Source organism: Channa argus, chromosome 9 (assembly GCF_033026475.1).
Source record: "Channa argus isolate prfri chromosome 9, Channa argus male v1.0, whole genome shotgun sequence".
Lineage (NCBI taxonomy): Eukaryota > Metazoa > Chordata > Actinopteri > Anabantiformes > Channidae > Channa > Channa argus.
In genome coordinates, this window is record NC_090205.1 from 13,165,568 (window position 1) to 13,189,876 (window position 24,309).

Consider the following 24,309-nt stretch of genomic DNA (forward strand, 5'->3'; position numbering starts at 1 on the left):
AACTTTAACAAGTTTAATATTTAATTTAATGAATCTCCTTTCAACATTTCACATTGGGTTTTGAACATCCAAAATAAATTACTTACTTAACAATCATCATGGTGGGAAAAAAATCATGGGCAGTAGTAAAACTATCAATGAACAATTACAAAGAAAGGCAAAATTCCCTTAAACACCAAAATGGCAAGCATGTATGTTAACAATGTACAATCAATAATATTTCCTGGTGTGCACAAATCACATTCAGTAACATACTCAGAAAACTCTCAACATATTTACTAAGGGCCTGTGAGGTCCTATTGTGACTTCGCTAGTAATCAAAGAGAAAGTACTTGTACAACATTATCGCTTAGACATATAATCATTACATTCTCAGAGTCAGACAGACATACTGTTTGTTTGCTTGTATATATGAAGTGTGGTTAACTAGAGTTATAAACAGGTCAAAAAACATTACCAATACTCATTAAGGTTCTTCAGAGTGAATCTGCTTTTTAATGTCAAACTAAAAACATGACTGCAGATTTGGTTATTATAATGTGTATGTGTAACCATTAGTCATTTTAAGTTTAAAACTTATAAGGAAAAGAGAGCAGACACTAAGATACAATGATAATGTGTGAACATTTTGCAGTTGAGATGATGCTCATCCTTGTGTGAGAAGAAGTATACGCTAGTAATTAGTACTTTTACTGTTATTAATCTAATTTTAGGTCCAGAAACCCCGTTGTAATAACTACAACAAAGTCCAATTCCAATACCAATACCAATTCAGCTTGCAAGCATCTCAGAGATACATGTACTTATGAAGAAATCAGGCAGGTTGAAACGTAAAAAAACCAAACAAACATCCAAAACATTTCCTTTTTTTCTAGTTAGCGATACATTACCACTGGTTGTGCTTACTGTAGGTATTCCATTCATATGGCTGCAGGTCAGAAAGCACAGGAAGAGGACTTAGTTCATCCAAGTTGTTAACTCTCCATAGAGTCCAGAAACTCTTCTTCAATAATGTGCTCCAGCCTCCTTAAAACTATAACTGAACTGGCTGGTGGGTAGTCTGCTACTGGGAAGTGGGGCATAGGGAGGGAGCTGGAGGCAGGGCCCTGGAAGGAGCAACAAAGGGTGCGAAGGAAAGGCAATAGCTGGGTGATGGAGGACACAGAGCGTTGAGTGAGGAGAGGGAACTCCAAATGCTCTGTTGAAGACTCCTCACTCAGCCCATTCAGAGTCTAAAATGACAGGACAGGACATCATTATCCATTCCGACTGAGATTTGGTCATCATAAAATAGCAAAAATGTTTGAATTGTATTACAGAGAGAAAGCTATTGTATTATATTTAAAATTTTATAGAAATAACACAGGTGTCCATTACATCATCATAAAACACTAAAACCACTTTCAGGCTGCAAAAATATCCCTGGCTTAAATCAACTCCCATCAAAATCGTGCCAACTTCTCTTTTTAATTTTTTTCCAAAAGATGTTATTGTACCAGTTGCTTAAATAAGTACAAAAACAGCTTTCAGCTTGTCAGTGCAGGGGTCACAGAATGTGTTCCGCACATTGATTTGGCATGAGTTTTTACGCCCTTCCTGCCATTTTATCCAGGCTCAGAACTGACACCCAGGTTGCCCTTGATGGCTTGGTGGGATCCCGCGGCCTTCTGCATCCAATCCCACCCCACTAGGTGTGGCCCCGCCCTGCCACAGAGGTGTCAGTCAGAGGTGTCAGTCCCAAGCCTGGGTCAAATGGGAGGGTTCACACTTGTTGGAAATGTTATTATTCTAAGTTTCTAAATTACTATGAATTTTCCTGATTGCTACTTAGAAATAATACTAATATGCGAAAGTGTCATCACATTTCTGTAAAAAGGAGTTTGAGAAAAAAATGGAAGAAGTGAAGTGAAGAACACCACAGCCCTCAGCATCATGGAATCATCTTGATCTGGACACCACCAACTGGTTTAATCCACTTACAACATGTGATCAAAGGAATAATACTGGAATTGTTGTTTTTAAATACAAGTTATTTAAAAAAGATGCCATGATTAAGTTAAATCACCTGTGACATGTTGCTAGGTAACTAGAATACTATTTTTGAAGGGCTTTTAGATGTCCCTCTATAAAGGTGCTTTCTATACACATCATAACTCATAGCCCTAAGCATTGCATCAGATATTCATTCAAGGCTACAGACTTGTAAATGGAAATGACTGCAGGTTTGAATTTGGTGTTTGAACCAATCTTACCCCATATTGTTGCTGTATTCCTTCCAGTACTCTGACAACATGTGGTGTGCATTCCTGCTCTCCCTCGATCAGTGCAGTCTCAGGGCCACCATAGCGGTTCACATCCACCTCAGGGACAAATGCCCAGCGATACCTGCATATACAACAGTGTGTTCCATAGAAAATCAGAAAATAATACACAGATTAGAAAAAATTAATACAGAAACTTATACAAAAGTATATATAACCACGTTTTAAGACATTGTAAACTAAATTATGGTCTTACATCTGAAAAAGTGGTATACTTTCTGGAGGAAAAGCAAGGGAGGTGTCTAAAAACTTGCAGGCAGATAGGTACATGTCCAACTCTGCCTGAGAGAAATTCACTGGTCCATTTCGTTCAAGGGCTGCTCGCACCACTTTAGCCAGCCTAAGTGGTAAATGCAAATTTAGGAAAAGAACAGTGTCACCATAGTCTCAATGAAAAAGGAATTTGTTTTTTAAACATTTAACTTACTTTGAATTGTCTTTATCTGCCTTTAGAGCTTTCTCTAAACGTGCAAATGTGCGTATCTGAAAAACAAGTTAAAAAAATATTTAAACCAGACTTTCATGCAGTATTGCTCCTGTGTACTGGCCTAGACTCCTAGAGGCTGGTATCTTACTAGTTCTGTAACCATGATTGGCCAAAGAGATGTAAGGTGCTGGGATGAAATCCGCAAAAGGAGAACACGAAACATCAAGAATATCTGGGCTGAGACAGCAGGGCTGGGGTTCATGCGTAAAGCTTCAGTGAGACGCTCTGAAAGCAAATGGAAATGTTATACTAATTTTTAAAAATGATCAATTTAATGTCTTTTTTTAATACACAGACATAATTTGATTACACAGACATTATTTCCTAAGTATTCAGTACCAGTACCACACCTTGGATGAGTGGCAGATAGAGATGATACTGGTCGAGTTCTCCACTGAACATGGCAAAAGCTTGGCGCTTCAGCAGCATGGGTTTCTGGTCTACGTTAGCAAACAGTTTCAGGGAGCCACTCTGCATGCCTACAGTAAAAATGAATAATGGTTTCTTAAAGCATCTCTGCAATTTGAACTTTACAAGAGACTTACAAATAATATTTTAACTGTAGTGGTTCTTTTTTATTGACATTCATTCAATGTTCCAACATTGGATTCACCTTGGTGTGACAAAATATGGAAGGGCCAATGACAGCACTTCTGTTGGTGACAGACAGGTCAAGCAGTGCTCTAGGCTCTGCCCTTTCTTTTCACTTGGTCAACCGCCCATTCTAGCTCATGCTTGCTGTCCTTCTGTGTGCTACTACTGTAAAAGCAGCATGTTTAAGGCAGCTTTAAACGGCCTAACAGTTTGCACAGTAAAGGAGTGCGTCGCCAAATGCAGTTTTCTCGGGTTCACCCTGGAGAGCGCTGGTCAAGTACTTTGCAAAAACATTATGATAAGATTTAAAAGCTCTGTCCATCTGCCCTAATAGTGCCCAGGATGGGCTAAGGAGTGTCTGCATTAGTAGATCCATCATATTGTGGAGCTATTAGCTTTCCACCCTTTGGAGGAGCAATGACTACTCAAGACTTTGACCTGATAGGATGACGTCCTGAAGTTTTATCCCACTATCCCATTAGAGACTGTATCTATAACTGTCCCATAGAGACTGTGTCTATAACTATCCCATTAGAGACTGTGTCTATAACTATCCCATTAGAGACTGTGTCTATAACTGTCCCATTAGAGACTGTCTCTAATTTGATTAGAGACAGTCTCTAATGGACAGTCCCATTAATGACAGTCTCTAATGGGATAGTGCTTAGTAAAACACCAAGCAAATGTTAGAACATTGGGTTACTTAGCGATAACAGAGTGAGGTGTTTGACCAACTTTTCCCCCCACAGGCACAGAGAAAAATCTGCCTAGAATGAGTAAGGAGAGGCGGTTGACTGTGGAAACAGGGAGGGTGGAGCCCAAAAAGCAGCTCTAATTGTCTGCCACTCAGAGACTTGGAGTCATCGGAGCTTCCAATATATACCCCTTCATTAACATGTTGTACTCTACCTCGTAACAGATGAATCTGTATCATTCAGTAGATTTACCTTGAAATTAAAATAGCATCATTACAGCTTCAGTTTTTATCTGGAGGCTGTACTTACTCATGAGGTCTTTAAACATGGTCTTTTCATGGGTCAGAAGATGGTCAATAATGGATTTCCAACTATAGAGAACACAGGGCAGTCAAGTAGGAGCATTAGACATTGGCGAGTTAGAAGCAATTTTATGTAATATAAGGAAATACACATACAAAATAATATTACACATTTGTGGCACACACTAACCTGGGTTCACAGGAGGCATCCATGGTAAAGAAGAGGGGGTCCATGAAGAGCTCAAAGACCTCTTTCCTCCAGGCCCTTTTGGTGTAGGCATACCCACTCAGGCTGCTCAGCAGCTGGGCACCCGCTTCAAAGCTGGGCATGTTGTAGGCACTAGAGCAATGAAATCAGAGGGACTCTATTTTAATTGAATTGCCCTCAGTTGTTAACATTAAAGCAACTCAGACACCAATGGTACATACCTGTGATTTTTCAGGTAAGGAAAAACATAATACATGAGGCGTGAAATAAGAGGAACGGCTTTTTCCTTCTCATCACTGCGGTATACCATGTCCAGAAGGGGTGCCAAGATCTACAGTGTAAAAAAGTGTGTTAAATAACACATACACAAAGGCTCTTTCACTCTTTAACCCACCATAATTAAATCAGAGATATACCTCAGCCAGGAGTACCAGAGCTTGCACGCTGTACACTGAGGGAACTGAGGAAGAAACCATGGTGCTAGCTTGAGCCATTGACTCTGATGGGGAAACAAGGTGAGAAAAATGTTCACTAGACTGTCACTAAGTTGTTATTAATTCATGTAGCTTCTTTAAACTAGTTGCCCTTGGGGCACTTTGGGGCTGTGGTCATATACTAATCAGGACAGAAACGTTTCATCATAGTGTATAAATATGATAATTCAGAGGAACATTGTTTTGATTTGAAGTTACCCTTTGTTTAGATGAAACAAATGGCCCCAAACAGTACCAGAAAATGCCCCAGATACATAACAGAGCAACAAAACCCTCATTTTATTCCAGGGGTCAATCTTCCAAGTCAATTTAGTTTCCACAGATCTAATAATACAACTTAAGGGTTTGAGAATTCTGTGAATGCGGCTCCAGCCATCTGAGCTTCATTAATGATAGCTCTTTCAAAGTTAAGTAAATGTTTCTTGATTCATAATTATGCTTAGTCCCTTTACACCTCAGGTTAAAATCTGGCAATTGTGCCAATACCAGTATTAGGAACACTGCTTCCATCAATGCCCACCAATTCGTGAGCTACTGGGTTTTAATTGATACAGGTCTTAGGTTGCATTTGTATAAAAGTTCATTATTGTGCTCATCTATGAAATACTGTAGTGCCAAGCTTTTCTTGGTCCAGTTGCAAAGCTTTTCTTGGTCCAGTTTGACACAAGGCAATGCTGATCTCCTTGCCAGGAATTACTGTTGAGGTCATGCATGTATGTAAGTGTCTAAAGTTACCATGATGGTCTCCATCCACATCTGTGTCGTCGGGTTCATCTATGATAGGGCACACCTGTGGCTGAACTTTGACCTCAAGGCTGCGGCTGAGCCAACTAGTCTGCTCCAGAGATGAGCCTGCAATTCCACCAATGGCCTCAAGGATCCGCTGAGTCACCTCCTGCACAATAATTTCATCATTAATATCAACACAGTATTTTCTATGCATTCACATAACATCTTATTTACAGCAATTTGCAATTTAACATGCATCTTACCTGTAACTCTCGAGAGTCCTTCTTGTTGTCCAGATTGGGGAGTCTACTAACAAAGTCATTTAGGATTCTGAAAGACAGAAACCATAACTGGATTACCTCATTTCCAAAAGAAAAAAAAGAAATGACTAATACAAATCCTAATAAGCATATAAAAATAGCAGTGAATTAATAGAAATTTACCCCAGAAGTAAGAAGTGACCAGGTGGGGCCAGGTTGAGCTGAACAGACTCACGCAACAGATTGAGGAGAGGAGCAACATTTTCCTGCAGAGCCTGTGCTGGGATACTACACACAAAACAGAAATTATCATTAAATGAGCTTTTGTGAGTGTGAGGATGTTCATTTTGTGGGTTCGGGGTGGCTTTAGCTCTGTAGCTAGAGCAAGTTGTCCATGAACAACGGGGTCAGTGGTTCAACTCCTGGATCCTCTTGGCTACATGAAGTGTTGAAGTGTCCTTAGGCAAGACACTAAACCCCAAAATGTTCCTCTGGTGTCTGCTACTTACTTGTAAAGACTAAATTATTTAAAAATGTTTTAGATTTCTGACTCACCTCTGGATGTACGCATAGCAGAACTGTAACATGGGTATGTCGACAAGAGATGACTTCTGATGGAGAAAAAGGAGATAAATCTGTGAAAATAAACTCAAGAAACCCAAAACACGTTTTTAGTATCGGGCTTTGTATGTGTGAGTACCTGGTCTCCTCTGATCTGATGTGGTTTTTTCACCACCTCTTTGACAAAGTTTAGGATTGTATCCGTGTGTAAGGTATTCAGTGATTTCACCAGATCCACAATGGTTAGACGAGACTCACTGGGTAAAGGTAAAACCTAATGAAGACAAGAGTGTAAAGATTCGGAAGATAAACAGTGGCGTAGATGAAACTATACCGTTTTTTTGTAGTTCATACTTTGTTTTTATGTCTCCTTTTACTCTTCCTGCTGCTCCAAACTGCTCCCAGTGAAGCCATGAGCTGAACTCCGTAATTCCCAGTTAGAGGGACCAGGAACTCTAGTATTCGCTGCCGTAAGATCTAAACATGCACACAACAAGAATGGATAAGTTTCCATAACAATATATGCACAGGGCTATGCAGGAGGAAATAATATATGTAAACACATAACAAGACCAACAAACGCATGGAGCATAAACATCAACAAACACTGGCACTACATCCATTAGTGTTGGTAAGAAAAAAATACAGAAACTGTGCATGTTTTTTACACACACCTTTGAGCTTTTAAAATACACAGAGGTAGAAGAGTGTTTGCTGACTTGAGCAGAGTCAGATGCACGCTTTTGAAGCTCTTCCCTTGTGACCAGGCCCCATAACAATGCCATAGTACTGAGCAGGTGTGGTAGTGACTCGATTACTGTGTTGCGTGCATTACGAACATCAACAGGATCACAGGCAACAAGAGACTAACAGACAGAAAAAAAAGAGAAGAAAAGTAGTATTAGGTTTATTGTGGAAGGTACTATAAACAGATGTGTCTGTGTGTGTGAGTGTATGTGCATGTTTATTCCTAACCCTCTTGTTTTCGAGTAGACAATAGTGTGTAATAGTGGTCAGGCCTTCTAGCAGAGTCAGAGGGTAGTCAGGGGCGATGTTCTCTCTTCTACCACCCAAACTGATGAGATGGGAAACATAAATCACATATCTAACATAACAGTGTCTTCATTAAAATGTGGCACCTCATTTTTAATGCAAAAATATGTAAGCAGGTGAGCTGACAACCAAAATCTAGGCAAACTTGATTTTAGACAGTGAAGTGTATGTAGATAATGTAATTATCTGAAATTAGCAACAACTTCTAAAGATAAATTATAAGTCAAAACCTAAATTTTCTGTATACCTCTGATTTGTCTTTCCACCATCATGCTCGTAAACTTTGACCAGCTCGTCCAAATTCCTGCAGATCTGACTAATAAGTGGAGCCACAATGATGCCTAATGAGCGGCCTAAGTATGGTAAAGAGGAGCACAACAGCGACACCCAGTGGGGGTGCATTGCATAGCCATATTGTGGCTGCAGTGCTCTGGCAGCAGCAGAGACAAACATTCCTTGAGCAGTAATGGGGTGACTTTGGACATACTGGGCTGCCTTAATAGACTGCTGAAAAAGTACTGCAGTCTGCCATTCACGTGCGAGGGGCGTGCTGGCAGTAGGGGATTCACGAGGCTCCCCAGGCTGGCCAGATGCACCAGCTGACCCAGCAGAAGAGACAACTCCACCAGGCCACACATGGCACTCAAGGGCTATGAGAGCCTGAAGGAGTTTAAGTAATTCCATTTGTAAGGGGTATTGTTCCTGCCCTCCTCCTGCTCCAAGATTCACCAGGCTCTCCTCTGATAGGCCTCCCTGTTCATCCAGCAGCTCCACACCTTTGGATGCTCCCTTATCCGTTCCTTTCTGGGTGACATACATTGATGCAGAAAGTGTAAGAAGAGCATATTGCTGAACTTTGCATCCTGAGAGGAGTTTGCGGATGGGCTCCAGACTGGCACTATTGCCTTCATGTCCCCGTGCCATGTAGCCAAGCTGATTTACTATCCGGGTTAGCACCTCCACACTCTTCACCTGAACCTCCCTGTTCCCCTGCATGTCAAGAGGACCCAGGCTGAGATAGGAAGGGTAATGAGAGCGCAAAAATCGGAGGCACAAGGACACTAGCAGTTCAATGAGAAGGGATGGGGGTGTAGAGGGGGAGGAGGAGGGGGAAAGCAGGCTGCCGTAGAAGCTTTTGCCATCTTGAGCCTGTTGATGTCTCTGCAAAAGGTTAGAGACCAGGTTTAAATGTGCAGCAGAGCTTGTGTCCAGAGAGGTACAGGAAAGAGCATCCACCAGAGGGCACTCAGCACTGCTTCTCAGCAGGCTGTCTAGCAGTACTAAGCCTTGTAGCAGATGGCGCCACCCACCCGCCACTGGATACAGCAAAACATGTCTGAACAGAGAGTCGATGGCCTCTCTCTTCTCACGTTCCTGTTTCAACAGACGAGATCTGGCCATGGCCTCCAGCTCTAAATCCTCCTCATCCTCACTTGACAATGAATCAGATGCCTGCGTGTGCTCAGACTCTGCCCTCTGTAGGCCATTAACCATGGCTCCTTCCTCACTGCTACGATAGGGGACAGAGCCAGAGCTGGAGTTCTCTGTGGATACCTGGGGACCACTGGTGTCAGCTGACTCAGTATGTTCACTCTCTGCCTCTTCCTCCTCTATCACTCTGTCCTCCTCCTCTTCTGTCTCTTCACTTTCACTCCTTGATGCCACTAAAGTGTCGTGTGTTTTAGCCAGTTCCGGATCACTTTCTAACTCTCCCCACAAGGACTCCCGGTCTACAATGTTAATAGGATTTAAGGTGGTGACCTCTGTCACCATTGCAAATGCAGTTGTCCCAGAAGATTTCGTTGAGCTACGACCTCTGTTGCTTATTACCTTCAGGTTACCTTTAAAAAAAAGAAAAGATTATGTCCTTTGAGGAAACCCACCAAAGCACAAAACCGAAACACAGTTAATTATTTCAAAACAAACATGGCTAAAGCATAATGTAGTTACCAGCAGTGAGATTCTGTTTGATGCTCTGAATGGAGCAGCGCTGAGAGGAGGGATGAAGCAGCAACAACAGAATAGGTTCCAGGATTCGAATCACATCATTGAGGGACAGAGCCCTAACAAGCCAGCACTGAGCAGCTGCTCTTATTGAGCCATCAGTACAGCTGAGACTGTCCACCACAACACATAGAGACCTGAGAGAAGTACACATTGCAAATATCAGTTTTGTAAAACGAAAGGTTTTCTCCTCTTGTCTGTGACCATTTTATGGCATCTCAGAATGAGTTTGTCTGGCTCAATTTAAAAGTGTAATCATAGTGTGTAAATGTTACATTTGTAATTTCAACAATTCTATAGTCTATTTGTGTAATTTTGCCTTTTACTGTGTGTAAACATGAGCATCTAAGCATGGTAAGTATTGCAAATTAAAAAGAAAAAAATTTAATGTTAAATGTAACAGCAAAGCACACACGCATGTTTTTGACACATTTCATTTAGCATGTTTACATACAAAAATAAGCATTTGATGTAGATTTTTTTAAGGTAAATCCCTAAAATGAATCTACCAGATATCCTTCTGTGAAATACATTTTAACTCACAATGAATTTACTCAAATCATAACATCTACAGTTCATTAGCACTTGGTGGTACCTTACACAGGGCCACTGAAAAATCCATATTAATAATAATAATATTTGATTACTTATCTAATAATAAACATATGTATCCTGACAGAAAACCTTTGTTATTAAAGGAAGGTTTCCATATTGATCCTCCACAAAATCGTGTGCAAAATTATGGTCTTATCACTGATATTTTTATGTACTTATACACTGAAAAAGAATGAGGCAGCTCCAACGTTGCTAATATACAGTGAAAGATGTAAACTACATAAAACCCCTTCTGAGATTTCTGAGAATTTGGATATAAAATTTAAAAGAATTACAAAAAAATCTGAGTTATGTACAATAATAGACAATACCTTTCATTTGTATTAACTATGTGCCATTTTTCAACTAAGTACTGACCGGTCAAAGGAACGATTCAGAGACATAGTCCTGTTGATCTGGATCTCCCGGGTCAGGTGCCATAGCACTGTGAAGCGGTGTAGTGCTTCAAGCCTAACGGCCTATGGCAGACAAACACAAACAAAACTTTGCCTTACTTGCTCAACCATATTTCTTGGTTGGTACATATGTATGTCACATCTACACAATGTGTAAATAAAATGTAGTTCAGCTGTTTGCTAACAAACACACCTTGTCTTTATGTAATAGTGCCTGACAGATAATGTCTTCACAAATGGACACTGATGGAGCCAAACAGTGAAGCCTGTAAAACAGTTCCACGCAGGAAATGTGCTGCTCTCTCCGCTCCATGTCCAGCTGGTTCCACAGTACGTGAGACACCCTCTGGTTCAAAGCACAAAAAATGAAAATCGTAAAATACAACATTCACATTGGGGCAGTAGTGGCTCAGTTGGTAGAGTGGCTGACTTTCAACTGTAGGATCAGTGGTTCATGCCCCGACTCCTCCTGGCCACATGTAAGACAGTGAACCACTGAGGTGGCTGGGGTAAGCGCCGGTAAAATTGGACTACCTGGTTCATTATGACGATCCGGTAAAATTGGACCACGTAAATCACTGTGGCAATCCTGAACTTAGGGTATAAGCAAAGCTAAAATACAACACAAATTCTATTTCATAACTTACCTGATAGAAATCTGTGCCATCCTCAATGGCCTGAAGCAAGGCAGGGTAGATGGGTGGCACAGTAACCATCTGGAGCCGCCCACTTAGAGGATTGGAGTCAGATGTCTGGTAGCGTCTGTGCTTGTCCTGTATGACCAGTGCTAAAGACTGGGAATGGTTAATAAGTTCCAGCAGGGAGGCTACTGCTGTGTGCTGGATGTTGTAATCCCTGGACAAGCAGCATAGTGTCATCAGGGACCTTAACCATAGTGGAAGGTTGTCAATTTCACTTCCTATAAAAACAAAAACAAAAAACATTTTAAACGCCTGTGTTGGTTAAGCACATAGATTACTTTAGCATGGACTCAGCAGCATTGAATACAATTTATCTGTGCTGACCTGAATGGCCAAACATGTCTGTGTGGAGAGCCAGAGTCTCCTCTTCACTTAGATAGATAGGGAAGGTTGTGCACTCCAGCAACAGGTGGCATGTGGCGGTGAAGGCCTGTCGACAGGCCTCAGAGATCTCTGCCTTGCTTCGTGGCATGTAGCCCGCCGCCCAATCAAGACATCCTAAATGCCCGCGATCCTTCATCTTCTCTCCCGGGACTGCTAAGAGCTGGGCCTCAGACATCAGGCGGGACTTAAGTTTGTTCGGACTAAATAGTTCTGTCAGCTTGTCTTTAATTTCACGCCCCCCTATGTTTGCCAGCAAGGTCTTCTGATCCACAGAGACAGCAATTTCATCTGGGTGGACTGTTTCCCCTGGTGTCCTGACATCTTCCACTTGTACAAGCAGGCATCTATTTCAAATAGATACCCGAATTGCAAGGATATTTTAAATTCTTAGTTAATTAAAGTGGCCATGAAGAACTAATTTAAATTATAACTAATTTCACAATGACTGATTAATTTACCTTGTGGTTATGAATGCCAAGATGTCCTGCAGACACTGGGTCATGGTGTCCACACTGCCTCCCCTCCTCCACACTCCCTCACCTTCTTTGCAAATTCCATTTTCCTCAACCACCATCCGTACCCCTGGTGGGAGATGCTGCTCTGATGGTGAGGCGCTGATCCCCAATCCGCTGTCTTCAGACCGCAGTGCTGGATAAATGCCTTCTGCAGACTCAACCTCACTTTTTCCATCGCTGTGTGGTTCTTCATCTCCCTCATGACTATTAACGTGACCGACACTGTCATCTTTTTCAGCCTCCTTCTCGAGACCCTAGACGAGGTATAATTTTTATGATGAGCGGCAGAAAACTTAAATCACATTTAAAAAGACACCACACTGGCACATACTGTAGAACGCCTAACCTGAGATTCTTTGCCTTCATCTTCTGGTGTCTGTAACTCGTCTGTTTGTAACTTTGCCTCAAAGTCCATATAAGACACCGGCATTTGGATCTTACTCAGGACCCTGAAGCAGGCGCGCAGGCCCTGTGTGACATCTTCCAGGCTCACAGAGTCCATGTGGCTGTGCAGGGTCCGAAGCATGGTTCCCAGCATTTCAGGGAGTAACTGGGATGGGATGTCAGCATGGAGCTCCTGTAGATTAAAGCAATTAAGAACATACTGTGTGCAAAAATTTCTTTTTTGTGTGTTTTAGATTTGCCTTAGCTGTACTTAACTTTAACCAACTACCAGAGGTATATAGTTTTCGTACAACTAAAGTACTATATCGGTGGCCAAAGAAGGCTACTTACTCCGCAAACTGAGGCGAGCGCAAGTCCCACCACGCATTATGTGCTCTTTCTACAGGGGCTAAAATGAGAGTATTCTCACTGGCTGTATCACTGTGTGGTATGAAGAATGCAGTGGCTCCTGCCGAAAAACTCTGCAACGCATTGTGAATGCAGCCAGCAGCATCATTGGTACCTCCTTGCCCTCCCTTACAGAGATTTTTCATACCCACCTCACCAACAGAGCCATCAGCATCACAGATGACACCTCACACCCCCTAAAATCTGTGTTCAGCCCCCTGCCTTCAAAGAAAAGGTACCGGAGCCTCCAGCCCCGCTCAGCAAAACTGTCAAACAGCTTCATCCAGCCGGCTGTCAGAATGCTGAACTCTATCCATTACCTTCCCACTATTCCCCCTACCCATGGACTGTAATTCACCCATTATACACAAGGATGTTTTGCTCTTAAAGTCTCATTACACTCACTGGAAATCTTTAACTTTACTGTAACCATTTACACCTTGTTTATTTGCTGCTGTTAGTCATTGCACCTTGTGATACTTGCACACTTTACATATGGCTCTATTTCCACTGTATTTCCAGTACCACCACTATTTTAAATAGCTTGATTTATATTGGCTTTGCATTTTAATTTATTATGTCATATTTATTTTCATTTGTCTTTATTTGTTGCAAAGCATTTTACACTACAGTGAGAGAGAAGCTGTATTTTGATTTTTCAGTATGTCTTGTACATATTGTAATTGACAATAAAAGCATCTTGAAACTTGAATATAATTTGCCTATCGTTCACCCATGCACATGGTCTTACATGCAAGACGAGCATGTGCGAGTTTCAGCGTCTTTCCCAAGCGCACTTTGAAATGTGGACACTCAAATAGAGGATTATAGCACCACCTCTGTGATTAAGTTCTAGATTTGAGTCTAAAATACAGCTCTGAATTTTCAGGTTTGAGTTTTCTTGTGAATTTAGTTTAACAAGGCGACTATTGATGTATGTTTGTGTGTGTTGTTTACCAGAGGAAGAACATCAAGCAGGAAAATGATGAGATTGGACATTTCTGTGACAGAAGGAGCAGGAAGGCAGTCCTGCAGAGGAGGTGTTGATGGATCATTTTTGTCACTATAGAAGAAGCATAAAATGACACTCTTTTAGCTTGTGGGTTGAGATTTGAGAATTAACAAGAGGGAAAAAAACACACACTCTTCTTGATAGTTTTTAGCACACTAACAACACATGTTGTAGCCTTTGGTTACATCAACTGTTATTGACGTAATGCAATGTATTGTATTATAACATTTTATAAATGTATATACATTTTGCATTCTCTGTGTTAATTCTATATGCTGTATAGTCAGTACCTGATAGCTATGTTTTAAAAGTTTAATTTTCCCATTATAGTCTTGGACTTGGCCCAGTCATTCCACCATACCTGAGAGAAGTGCAGAAGCGCTGTGTCATATACTCCCACAGGTATTCACTGTTCATGGAGCTCACAAGCATATTCACAGTCTTGATGATCTCTGATGCATTCTTGTTCTCTTTAATCCTGCTGTATAAGAAAACATCACAAAAACACCCTCTGTATTTATTTAGCTAGTTCCATTTTTTCACAAGATCAGTTAAATATGGATTCAACTTTAAGCTTCCTCGCATTTGTATTATCATCAGTGTCACCTGGCTAGCTGGTTGCCTGAGAGCCCTGAACTACTGATGGTTTCCTCTCCGAGCATCTCTAGACAGTAGCTGTAGAAGGCTCGGACCACTTCCAACAACACACTGTTCAACACAGCCGGACCTGAGAAGACACATTGTCAACAGTCATCATTATCAAGGTGAAAAGAGCTTGGAACAAACTAGGGTGGATCAAGTAATCCAAAATACAGTTAGGGTCATAAATATTGGAACGATATTACGTCCAGTTTTTTTCAGCCTTTCAGCCATCAAGGGATTTGACAAATGGGTGTCATTAACCATTTAGGAATTACATTCAAAACTTATCAATGTTTGAATATTTATAAACCGAACTGTATTTTCAAGTGTTTGTGTACTGTATTCCTCAGTGCTCCCAACCTATCTCTGGTTTATCTAGCAGGCTGATGATGATGCGAAAGGGCCTGAGGTATCCAATCACATTCTCTGGGCCACTTTTCACATCCTTCTGTTTGAGGATGTTAATCAGAGCCTGAAGTCACAGAAACAAACACATGACAATAAGAGAAACAGGTGACAACTATATCAGTTTAAACAGACACATATGACCAAAATACTTTAGCTCAGATATTTTGAGAGTTTAATTTAACCTTTTTAGAAATATGCTTATTTGCAGTTTTTCACACCTCACACCCCCGTTTTTGTGATTCACATAGAGGTTATATGCAGGCAATTTCTAAAGACAGTGCTGGTTGCAGCTACTGGCTTTTCTAGCTGTCAGAAAGAAAGCAAATAAACATATTTCTAAAAGTGTTTGTTTCTTTTATAAACACAGGATATACTTACCTTTACCAGGAAATCTCTTGAATAGGCATTGAAATAAAATGACATATGTTCCTCTTTGGTGCTGGAGAGGGTGGGGTGTGGTGCCACCATTTCCCCTTTGATGTTTGTACCTAAAATACATAGAGGTGAAGCTGAGCATTAGAATGTAAACTAAGAGAACAGGTTAAAGTGTGTTAAATTGTGCTTAAATGCACCTAGGAGCCAGGCATAGAGGCGTCTGTTAAGTGACATGTCTCTGCGAAGAAGTGTAAGTGATGCTGCAGACACCACTGTGGTTAGGTCTTCGCCGCTCATAGCAATACAAGCCTCAGCTGGATCCTAAACGAACATACAGTACGGTAGATACCAGGGGGAAAACAGAAGAAAATAGCAGAGTAGACATACAAAAATTGTAATTTTTAAAAGAAAGGAGACAGGAATTTTTTTGATACCGTTTAAAAAAGTAATATAAATATCAACCAACACACAATGCAACTTCCATTCATCCATTAACTTAACCGCTTATCGGGTACTGGGTAGCGAGGGGCTGCAGCCTATCCCAGCTGTCACTGGATGAGAGGCAGGGTACACCCTGGACAGCTTGATAGTCTATCTCTTGGCCAACACAAAAACATTCACAGACAACGATTCACTTGCACTTTCACAACTATGGGATATTTAAAGTCACCAATTAACCGGTGAAGATTCTCAGTTATCAAGAGCATTTCCACCAAAAGGGCCACACCTAACAACCCCCATCTTATGGGGTTTAGGGAATTAGGGTCTCAGTCGTTACATGTTGATGACTCCACCATGTTCCCTCCTCGCATCTTAACAACTCTATACAGGCCAGAGTTCCCCAGCCCAGCTGCTTGGATAACTAGCGAAATGTTTCTAAACAAGGAAAAGAAGTCCAGTTGACATGATTCAACCTCTGGGTCACCAATTAACCTAACATTCATGTCTATGGAATGTGGGGGTCATGGAGGAAAACCGAAGGAAAATAACGCAAACACAGGAAGAACATGCAAACTCAGCACAAAAAGCCACAGCCGGCAAGGTGGATTCGAACCAGGGACCTTCTAGCTTTGAGTTAAGAGGGCTAACCACTCCACCACACTGTCCCACAAAGCAACTTCAATTAACATAATTGTAGTGTAGTTCCATGGATTTACGAACAAAAACTAGCTTCCTGTTTCCAAATCTTACAAGACTGAATATATGAAAATGTGACAGGTAACAGGTATTTCAAGGATTCTGTGACACTCAGAAAAATGTATTCACCGTTTTACAGTGGCTCCTTTTTTCAATGATTGTATATGATTAAAAAAGCCATTTGGGATAGGTGTTGCTTCAGAGGGCTTGAGTAATACCTGTTTGTTTCCCCCAAATTAAACTATTTATAGTTTAACCCTTATTTCTTACAACTAAGATAACATTTAATTCATCATATTAATTGCTGTTTTGTGGATAGTTTGACATTGCTGGATGAAAACTGCAGAAATCCCTTTTTTAACCGGACAATACGAATTGAATTATTTGGCAGAAAAAGTACAGCTGTATAGCCATTTGTGTACCTACCAAGCATGTAGCAAAGGGGAAAAAGTAGAGCAGGATTTCAAGCATGTTCCTTTGCACCAGGACATTTGAATCCTGCAGAGAAAGACACACGGACTTCACCTGGGGACAAACAGAAACCAAGAAGTCCACACCGATGAGAAATGATGGTCATGGTGCAGACTGTGGAGCTAAGCTGAATAGATACTGAAATAAGTTAATTAAATATTTTCATGTTTATGTGTGTATGGTAAGACAAAAACAAAACTCACAACTAAACGGTGGTCATAGCCTAGCACGTGTGTCTGGTGGCGCAGGGACACCATGCGGTCGAAATGTGTGACGATAAAGACAGAAGCGGGTAGTCGCACCATTGGGCTGACCAGCATGCTGCCCCAGAGGGCTCCATAGAAGACCTGCTGGCCCACCAACAGTGACAACCTGACCAGCAATGCATCAGTCCTGGACACAAAGAGGACAAAATTGAACGAGTTCACTGTTCAACAATATATCCACTGATAAATTAATTTTGCATACATCAGTTTTGACCAAAAAAAAGATTGCTTCAATACAGAAGTACATTTGGGAAGTTTGGAAATCTAAGATCTCATGTGATTTGGAAACGTTATTCACAAAAGCACCTGCAGCAAGCTTATCCACTAAATATTTCTCAGCTGTGAAATATACCTAATTAATACTGGTCAGTGGTGTCTTTCTGCCTACAGTCAATACAATGTGCAAAAATTGCAAATCAGACATAATGAAAGTTGTAATGAAGAAAAACATAAATTTTAAACAAAAGTTTTACAGTTTATATTTGAGTAAGCAAAAGGCAAACTGAGGAACAAAGCTGTGTGTGTGTGTGTGTGTGTGTGTATATATATATATATATATATATATATATATATATATATAAAAAAGTTTTTAAGATCATTCTAAATGTGCCTTTCTTCAAATACAAACCCACTGTTACTTTTATTTCAAAAACTAAAAAAAAAACAAAACACAGAAAAAACATATCATTAACATTAAATGCGACATGTGCTAAAGTTTGGCACAGATTAATTTGTTTGGTCTTCACTGACTACTTGGACCTTGTAACAGTTCAGTCATTCTGAGTTGTCAGTTCATAATTTCCGGAGCGAATATTTTCACTGTGCAAATCTTTGAAGACTGAACCAAGAAGATGCTATGTTGTCACTGCTGCCAAAGGGGCTTCTACAAAGCATTGAATTAAAACTCATTTCACTCAATTGAATTGTTCACTCGAGGAACAGCACCTGAGCTAAATGAGAGATTGAGAAAACCAAAAGTGTCAATTTCTTAATATTTTCTGAAATTCCTTGTCTATGGCTTGATGCTCCAATCCCATTTGTTTATTCTGTAACTAATCAGTACTCAAGACACACAATTAAAAAAATGAGCAGTGTGTGCATACTTTTAGGATTTTTGTCTAACAATGTAATGCAGCTTCAGTGTTCCAGTGTGTATTAGCAGCAACAGGTGCTACATATGGGATCAACTTAAAAATAATCTACAGTGACCAATATAATTAAACAACACCAGCCACCCAGTGTAACAGTGTAGATCACTGATGTGTCTTTAATAGTTCATAGATGACAAGGCTACTCTGTGACACAGAGGAATACAATTGTTGACAAAAAATACAAAACAAATAAGTAAAGAATATTGTCAGAGTTATCAGTTAAGTTTTCTGTTCCCTCTACCTGTCATAAACTTCCAGTCCCTCTTCTAGGCCTGGCAGGAGTCCTGTTATGAATGCCTGAAGACTGGGAAGCAAGGCCCTTTGCAGAGGAAGATAGTAACGCTCATACAGCGTCAGTAACACAGGCTTCACTGCCATGGATGCATGGCTCAACAGTGGGAACAATCCTGAGCTAAAAACACATAGGGACACATAAGTTAAGTCATTATCACGTCAGTACTCTCCTTGAAACAATAGCATATTTATGCCATATATTTACCTGTAAATGAACAGATCCTTTGCCAGCCATTTTGTTCCAATGATTTTGAAGATGACCTCGTACGTCTCCAGAGCCTTGAGGTGTACTCCGCTGGGCAGGGCCGGGTGTAAGCACTGAGCCAGACGCTTCCCTATGATCAACCTCTTGGGCAGAAGGGAGTAGCGAAGATTGGTCTGCAGAGCCTGACAGAAAGACAGAGAAAACTAAAATTATGATCAAATAAAGCACATTTGACAAATGGGATTTGATTCATATATCTCTGTGTAACTTAAGAAACATTTTTTAATCATCATCACAAACTGACACTCCAAAGTAAACATCTGCTTTGAAAGTCAAAAGAAAAGTCACACATTCATTGGCCAAAATAAATGGCCCAAAGACTAGAGCAATATGTTTGTATAATAAAGGGAGGATCTCAATAAGAAACCAGAACTTCCTCATATCTACAGGAAACTGAAAAACACATATACAGTCGAAGCAGCTGTGAGTCTGACACAAGTAGAGTATCATTATCAAAAAAAGAAAAGCCCAGACTGGGAAATTCATTAGCATCTACAGGATTCATATGGCATGAAGTAATTATACTGTACCTTATTGAGCTTTCCCAGTGAAGAGATAAGATCTGCCCACTCACTCGAAGACTCAAAGTTTCGCAACGCTTTCTCAATGACTGCCGCATAGCTACGGTAGCGGTAGTCATTCTGCAGCTCTAACTCCTCAGGATCCATTATTTGTTTAGTTAGATACCAGCATGTTCAGCCAGATATGTCTGTAAAGGAGGCAAGAAATTATGTAACAAAAAGACAAAAGTTCTACAACCTCTCACATACAGTAGATTCACTCTTGCCATAGTATTTATCTGTAACCTGCTGGATGTCAGTCTGCCTCTGAGGCTTGTTTATGGCAAATAGAATTAGCCAATTAGCTGTGTTCAGTGACAAAAACAAGATCTGAGGCAAAAAAGACAAATGTCCTCATTCATGACTGGTCAGTGTTTGCCTTGCTGATACGTCTCTCAATCTGAGGAGGGAGGAGTCAGTCTTACACAAGGTGTGTGGCTCTGGTAGCAACGTACAGAGAAAAACAAACTCTGGACTCGAGTGAAACATATGGACTGATACAGTTTGCATCTCACTTATCTACACTGTGACCTTTTAAGCTGTATAAAATATTTTTTGGCCTCTTAGGGATAAATTATAGCAACAAAATGTGATCACCTTATAAAAGTTTTATGGCAAAGAAAGCAACATTTTTGCTCACAGTAACATTATCATTTATTTTCAGTTGTGAAGTCCACAATTCAATTGTCTTTTAACTTTGTTTGGTTTCCTCAAATGCATAAGGAAACATTTTAGTCCTTTTAGCTGCTAAATGCTCCACTACCACCGTAACACCAAATTTTGTTTGCTCTTTGTTAAAGTGTAGCTACAGTGAAGTAAAGTTTGGTGGTTTTATCGGAACCTTTGTGCTGAAAACAGATGCAGCTGGTGAAAATTCTATGGGTTCAGCGCTACAAGTTACCACTTTCACAGATAAATGTAGTTATTTCATCATATGTTTATATTAATGCAGCTTTAATGGGTCTTATGTAAGAAATTAATTGGTGAAAGAATCTTATTTCTGGCTTGATGAGCAAATAAATGTGATAGAAGTAGATACAAACTAACCAACCGCTAAATACCATAAGAGTAGCTTAGAGAAAGAGTAGCTTTCTCACCTATATGCACACGCAAAAGGCAGTGGCTTGTGTATTCATGTAGTGTATTTGAATATAGTTAAACAGAAAGATGGGTGGGGGAGTAGGAGGGCAGGATTACAGAAGCACAGACATCTGGACTTCCTGTAGCTGAGCTGAGAGGCATTTTACCATCATGGACAAGCCCAAAAACATGTGCTCAAGATGGTGGTAGTGCATTAGTGCTGAAAAGCACAAATAATTGGCAGACAAATAACCAATGAAAATGTATTAACTGATTAGAAAAAAAAAATTAACCATTCGATCATTCACTCCCTCACATCTGCAGTATTGTGGGCAATTTCCATTATTTTTTGCAGACCAAACAATTGTAAGTCAAAGAACACTCAATAAGTTAATCGTGAAAAAACCATTAGCTGATCCACCACACAGTGCCTAAAGCTCGCCTTCAGTAAAATATTAAAGTAAAAACTGAAAATAAAGACTAACCCAGTTTCAGACCCATGGGAATGAGAAAGATTTGTTTTTTTGTTGAGGGCATTGTGGGGCAGACAGGGAGCAGGAATATTGAGAGCATAGAGTGTACCAATACAATGAGATGGAGACACCATCTGTCTTTTTTCCTCCTGACCAGACATTTATAAACTGTCGAAATCAGTAGTTCTTAAAATCTTTCTTTGAATCTACTTATGTTAATCATCAGTCAGGGCCTTAGCTAGCATGGAGCCCAACTGACAGTAACAAGAAATCAGTCAGCATTGATTTTTACAAAGTTACATACAGAAACATATAGTATTATTTTTATAGAGTACTCATAAATACGGTTAGTAAACAAGAAAGATATTATAAAAAATGAATGCAAAAATTATTACATGAAAAATTTATTTTCATGTAATCGCAAAACTAAATTACTTATATATAAATATATTAATAGCATTTCTGTATTGCATTTCCATGTTACTCATTAGCTGATGAAATAATATTTATATAGTGTGATAAGCTAATAAAATAGAGACTTGTCAATTTACTGGTCTGGGTCTCATATATCATGTAGTTGTGACTTTTGTGGATGTGTTTTTTGCAAACTTGGTGCCATATTTCATTAGTTAAATAAACAAACATAAATAAAAATGAAATGATAAATATGTAATATGTGTCACAATTAGGTTTTTAAAATATTTAAACTGTTAAAATGTAATTTTAATTATTTTTATCCAAACAAGTAAGGCATAAAAAAGTTCTTACCTATAAAAGTCACATGCATGGCTTGTGACTTTTATAGGCACAGAACAGCACTGTAAAAGCTGGTAGACGCAGTATTGTATAAGTCTTTCTCCCCAATGGAAATTAATTTTAAATGGAATTGGTAATTATTCCTATTTACACAACTCATTTTCAAATTTTTCAAACCTGACACACCATAACTCCTTCTGCAAATGGACATCTAGTGTGTATGCACCCATCAAGCAAATGTGAATCATAAAACAGAGCTTAATATCAAAAGTGACTATGTGATAATCAAATTAGGAAGGCCAGGCAGAAATGTGACAGTATGTGCACATTTTGACATCTCCATCTTGTCTATCAGTGAAACAGCAAGAGCGATAATCCATGCATTCCTGCAGGCTGCTGCTGGACAGTGTGTGTGCTTTGAGGGTGGACACACACACACAGCAAGCCCCGCTTATGTACTGTGTCACCTGACTGACGCCACCACTACAACAGACTTTTTAATACGACGGTGTTTAGCTGTGAGATGGCAGATGAGAAGACAAGTGCATACAACACCAACAGTTGCCAGATAATAGCTGGCTGCAGCAGGTTTTGGCCTGCACTGTAGCATCAGTGGAGCCTACTTCTGTGTCTATTATGTAACTGCACGACCTCAGACCACTGACTAGATGATAATATCACTGCCGAAAAGAATAGGAAACGAGTAAAGCCTTATCACACTAGCAGAAGATGCTTTTGAAACCTTGCTAGCCTAAGCACATTGTTGTCAATACAATTGAATTATGGGCTGTTAGAAGACAGAACTTAGCTAGCCATAAAAAAATGTTTCTTTACAGATATATAAAAGAAGATGTCTGATATTCTCGATGTCAGAAAAAGAAAATAGAGTCTTGTCAAATTAAGACATCATGTATCGTTAAAGGGAACCTCTCTGTTGTTAACGAAATTAGCTAATCTAGCTATCAGGTGTATCAATGACTCACCATCTGCAAAACAAGCCCAGCATGAACCGGAACACACTCCTTTCAAAGCCACTGTCCGGTCAGCATGGCGCATCTTTCACGGATCCAATAAAAGATGTAGTAAACCTATAATATGTCCTTACGATGTGTATGTGTAGAGTGGGGGGAGTCACCGAAGACCCCTAGTGTACCAGAGGCGACAGTGACAACTGGGCGGGATCCTCAAACTCAGCTGATTCAGAGCTGAGCTCAGACGGATGGTTCACTTCCTCATCGAGCAGGGGTGGGGCGACAATATTTTAAAGAATGGAGGAAGCGTTAGCCCTTATACTGTCATCAGAAAAACTATTTACACAAAATACTCCCAGCAATTCTCGCCCGTGGCAAAAAGAAACCCGTTTCTTTTATTGCACTTCAAAGTGTCGATATAGTCACCGCAAAATCACTGCCCTCCGGCTTTGGTACAGTCCAGGATGTGCATGTTTACAAACTTCTCGCCTCACTGTCAGGTATTCAGAGATGATGAGTAACTATAGCAACGTTTACTCAATTACTGTACGTTTCTACTCTTTTGAGGTACTAGGCTAGTTTGCAGTTACAGATACATAAAACAAAACTGCACACAATAAACGAGATATTATTGTGGATTCAACAGCCAACGCAACGCCAAACTTTTTTTTTTCCTAGAAAATTTACTGACAAATGTGTTACTATATTTCTCACATTTCAATGTATGATTGTAGTTTGCAGCACAAATGTAAAATTAGTTCGCAATAAGTATTTTTCCTTTTTAAAATGTTTAATTCCACTAGCACGTCAGAGGCACATACGCACATTTGGACAGTCTTGCATTCATGTTTTTAATAGTATTAAGTTTAATTATGTTTTAAATCTTTTATTATCTTAAAGGATTACTTGAACTTGGGGATGTACTTTTTTACTTCAAAAGAAAATAATTTGAAGTAGTAATTCTAATAGTGAATTACCTTTTTAGACAATTCATCCTTGCACTTTTCTTTGAGTATTGGGTCTGTTTTCTTTTGCCACCTCTGCATAATTCACTAAACTGTGCCATTCAGGCTATGATTTGATATTTACTGCATAGGGTCTTCAGTGATGTTCCACACTATAAGGCTGCCAGAAACCTGGGGAATCATCATCGACAACTGACCGCATCTCCTCTGTCTCTAGGACATGATTTGCCTTCTACAGTATCAGAAAAATCAGAACCTACAGTACCTGAGTATATACAACCTACTCATTGGCCAGGCACAGGTCACATCTCTTCTTGACTACTGAAATGCCCTGTTTTTTACCCTACACTTGCATCTAATGAAACGAAAATAG

General features: G+C 40.0%; 1 protein-coding gene across 3 annotated transcripts; it reads right to left on the reverse strand.

Annotated features, from left to right (window-relative positions):
* Positions 1-23,192, reverse strand: dop1b (DOP1 leucine zipper like protein B). Of its 3 annotated transcripts, none has more exons than XM_067515978.1 (38): positions 22,984-23,192; positions 19,662-19,840; positions 19,072-19,253; positions 18,814-18,984; positions 17,359-17,548; positions 17,111-17,209; positions 15,745-15,868; positions 15,551-15,660; positions 15,125-15,236; positions 14,729-14,849; positions 14,484-14,603; positions 14,068-14,173; positions 12,665-12,895; positions 12,262-12,572; positions 11,744-12,147; positions 11,366-11,637; positions 10,912-11,064; positions 10,681-10,781; positions 9,655-9,845; positions 7,952-9,545; positions 7,627-7,726; positions 7,371-7,517; positions 7,006-7,128; positions 6,791-6,925; positions 6,646-6,701; positions 6,274-6,378; positions 6,094-6,160; positions 5,837-5,996; positions 5,024-5,106; positions 4,829-4,938; positions 4,590-4,739; positions 4,407-4,468; positions 3,159-3,287; positions 2,897-3,033; positions 2,749-2,804; positions 2,518-2,661; positions 2,253-2,385; positions 1-1,232 (listed from the first exon to the last, which is right to left on the reverse strand). In XM_067515978.1, the coding sequence occupies exons 2-38, from the start codon at positions 19,797-19,799 to the stop codon at positions 975-977; spliced, it is 6,885 nt and encodes a 2,294-aa protein (XP_067372079.1). In that variant the 5' UTR covers positions 19,800-19,840; positions 22,984-23,192; the 3' UTR covers positions 1-974. The 3 variants fall into 3 exon arrangements, with proteins under 3 accessions (XP_067372079.1, XP_067372078.1, XP_067372077.1); XM_067515977.1 differs by having other exon boundaries at positions 7,326-7,517; positions 14,484-14,600; positions 22,984-23,191; XM_067515976.1 differs by having other exon boundaries at positions 7,326-7,517; positions 22,984-23,191.
* Positions 23,193-24,309: the final 1,117 nt, after the last annotated feature.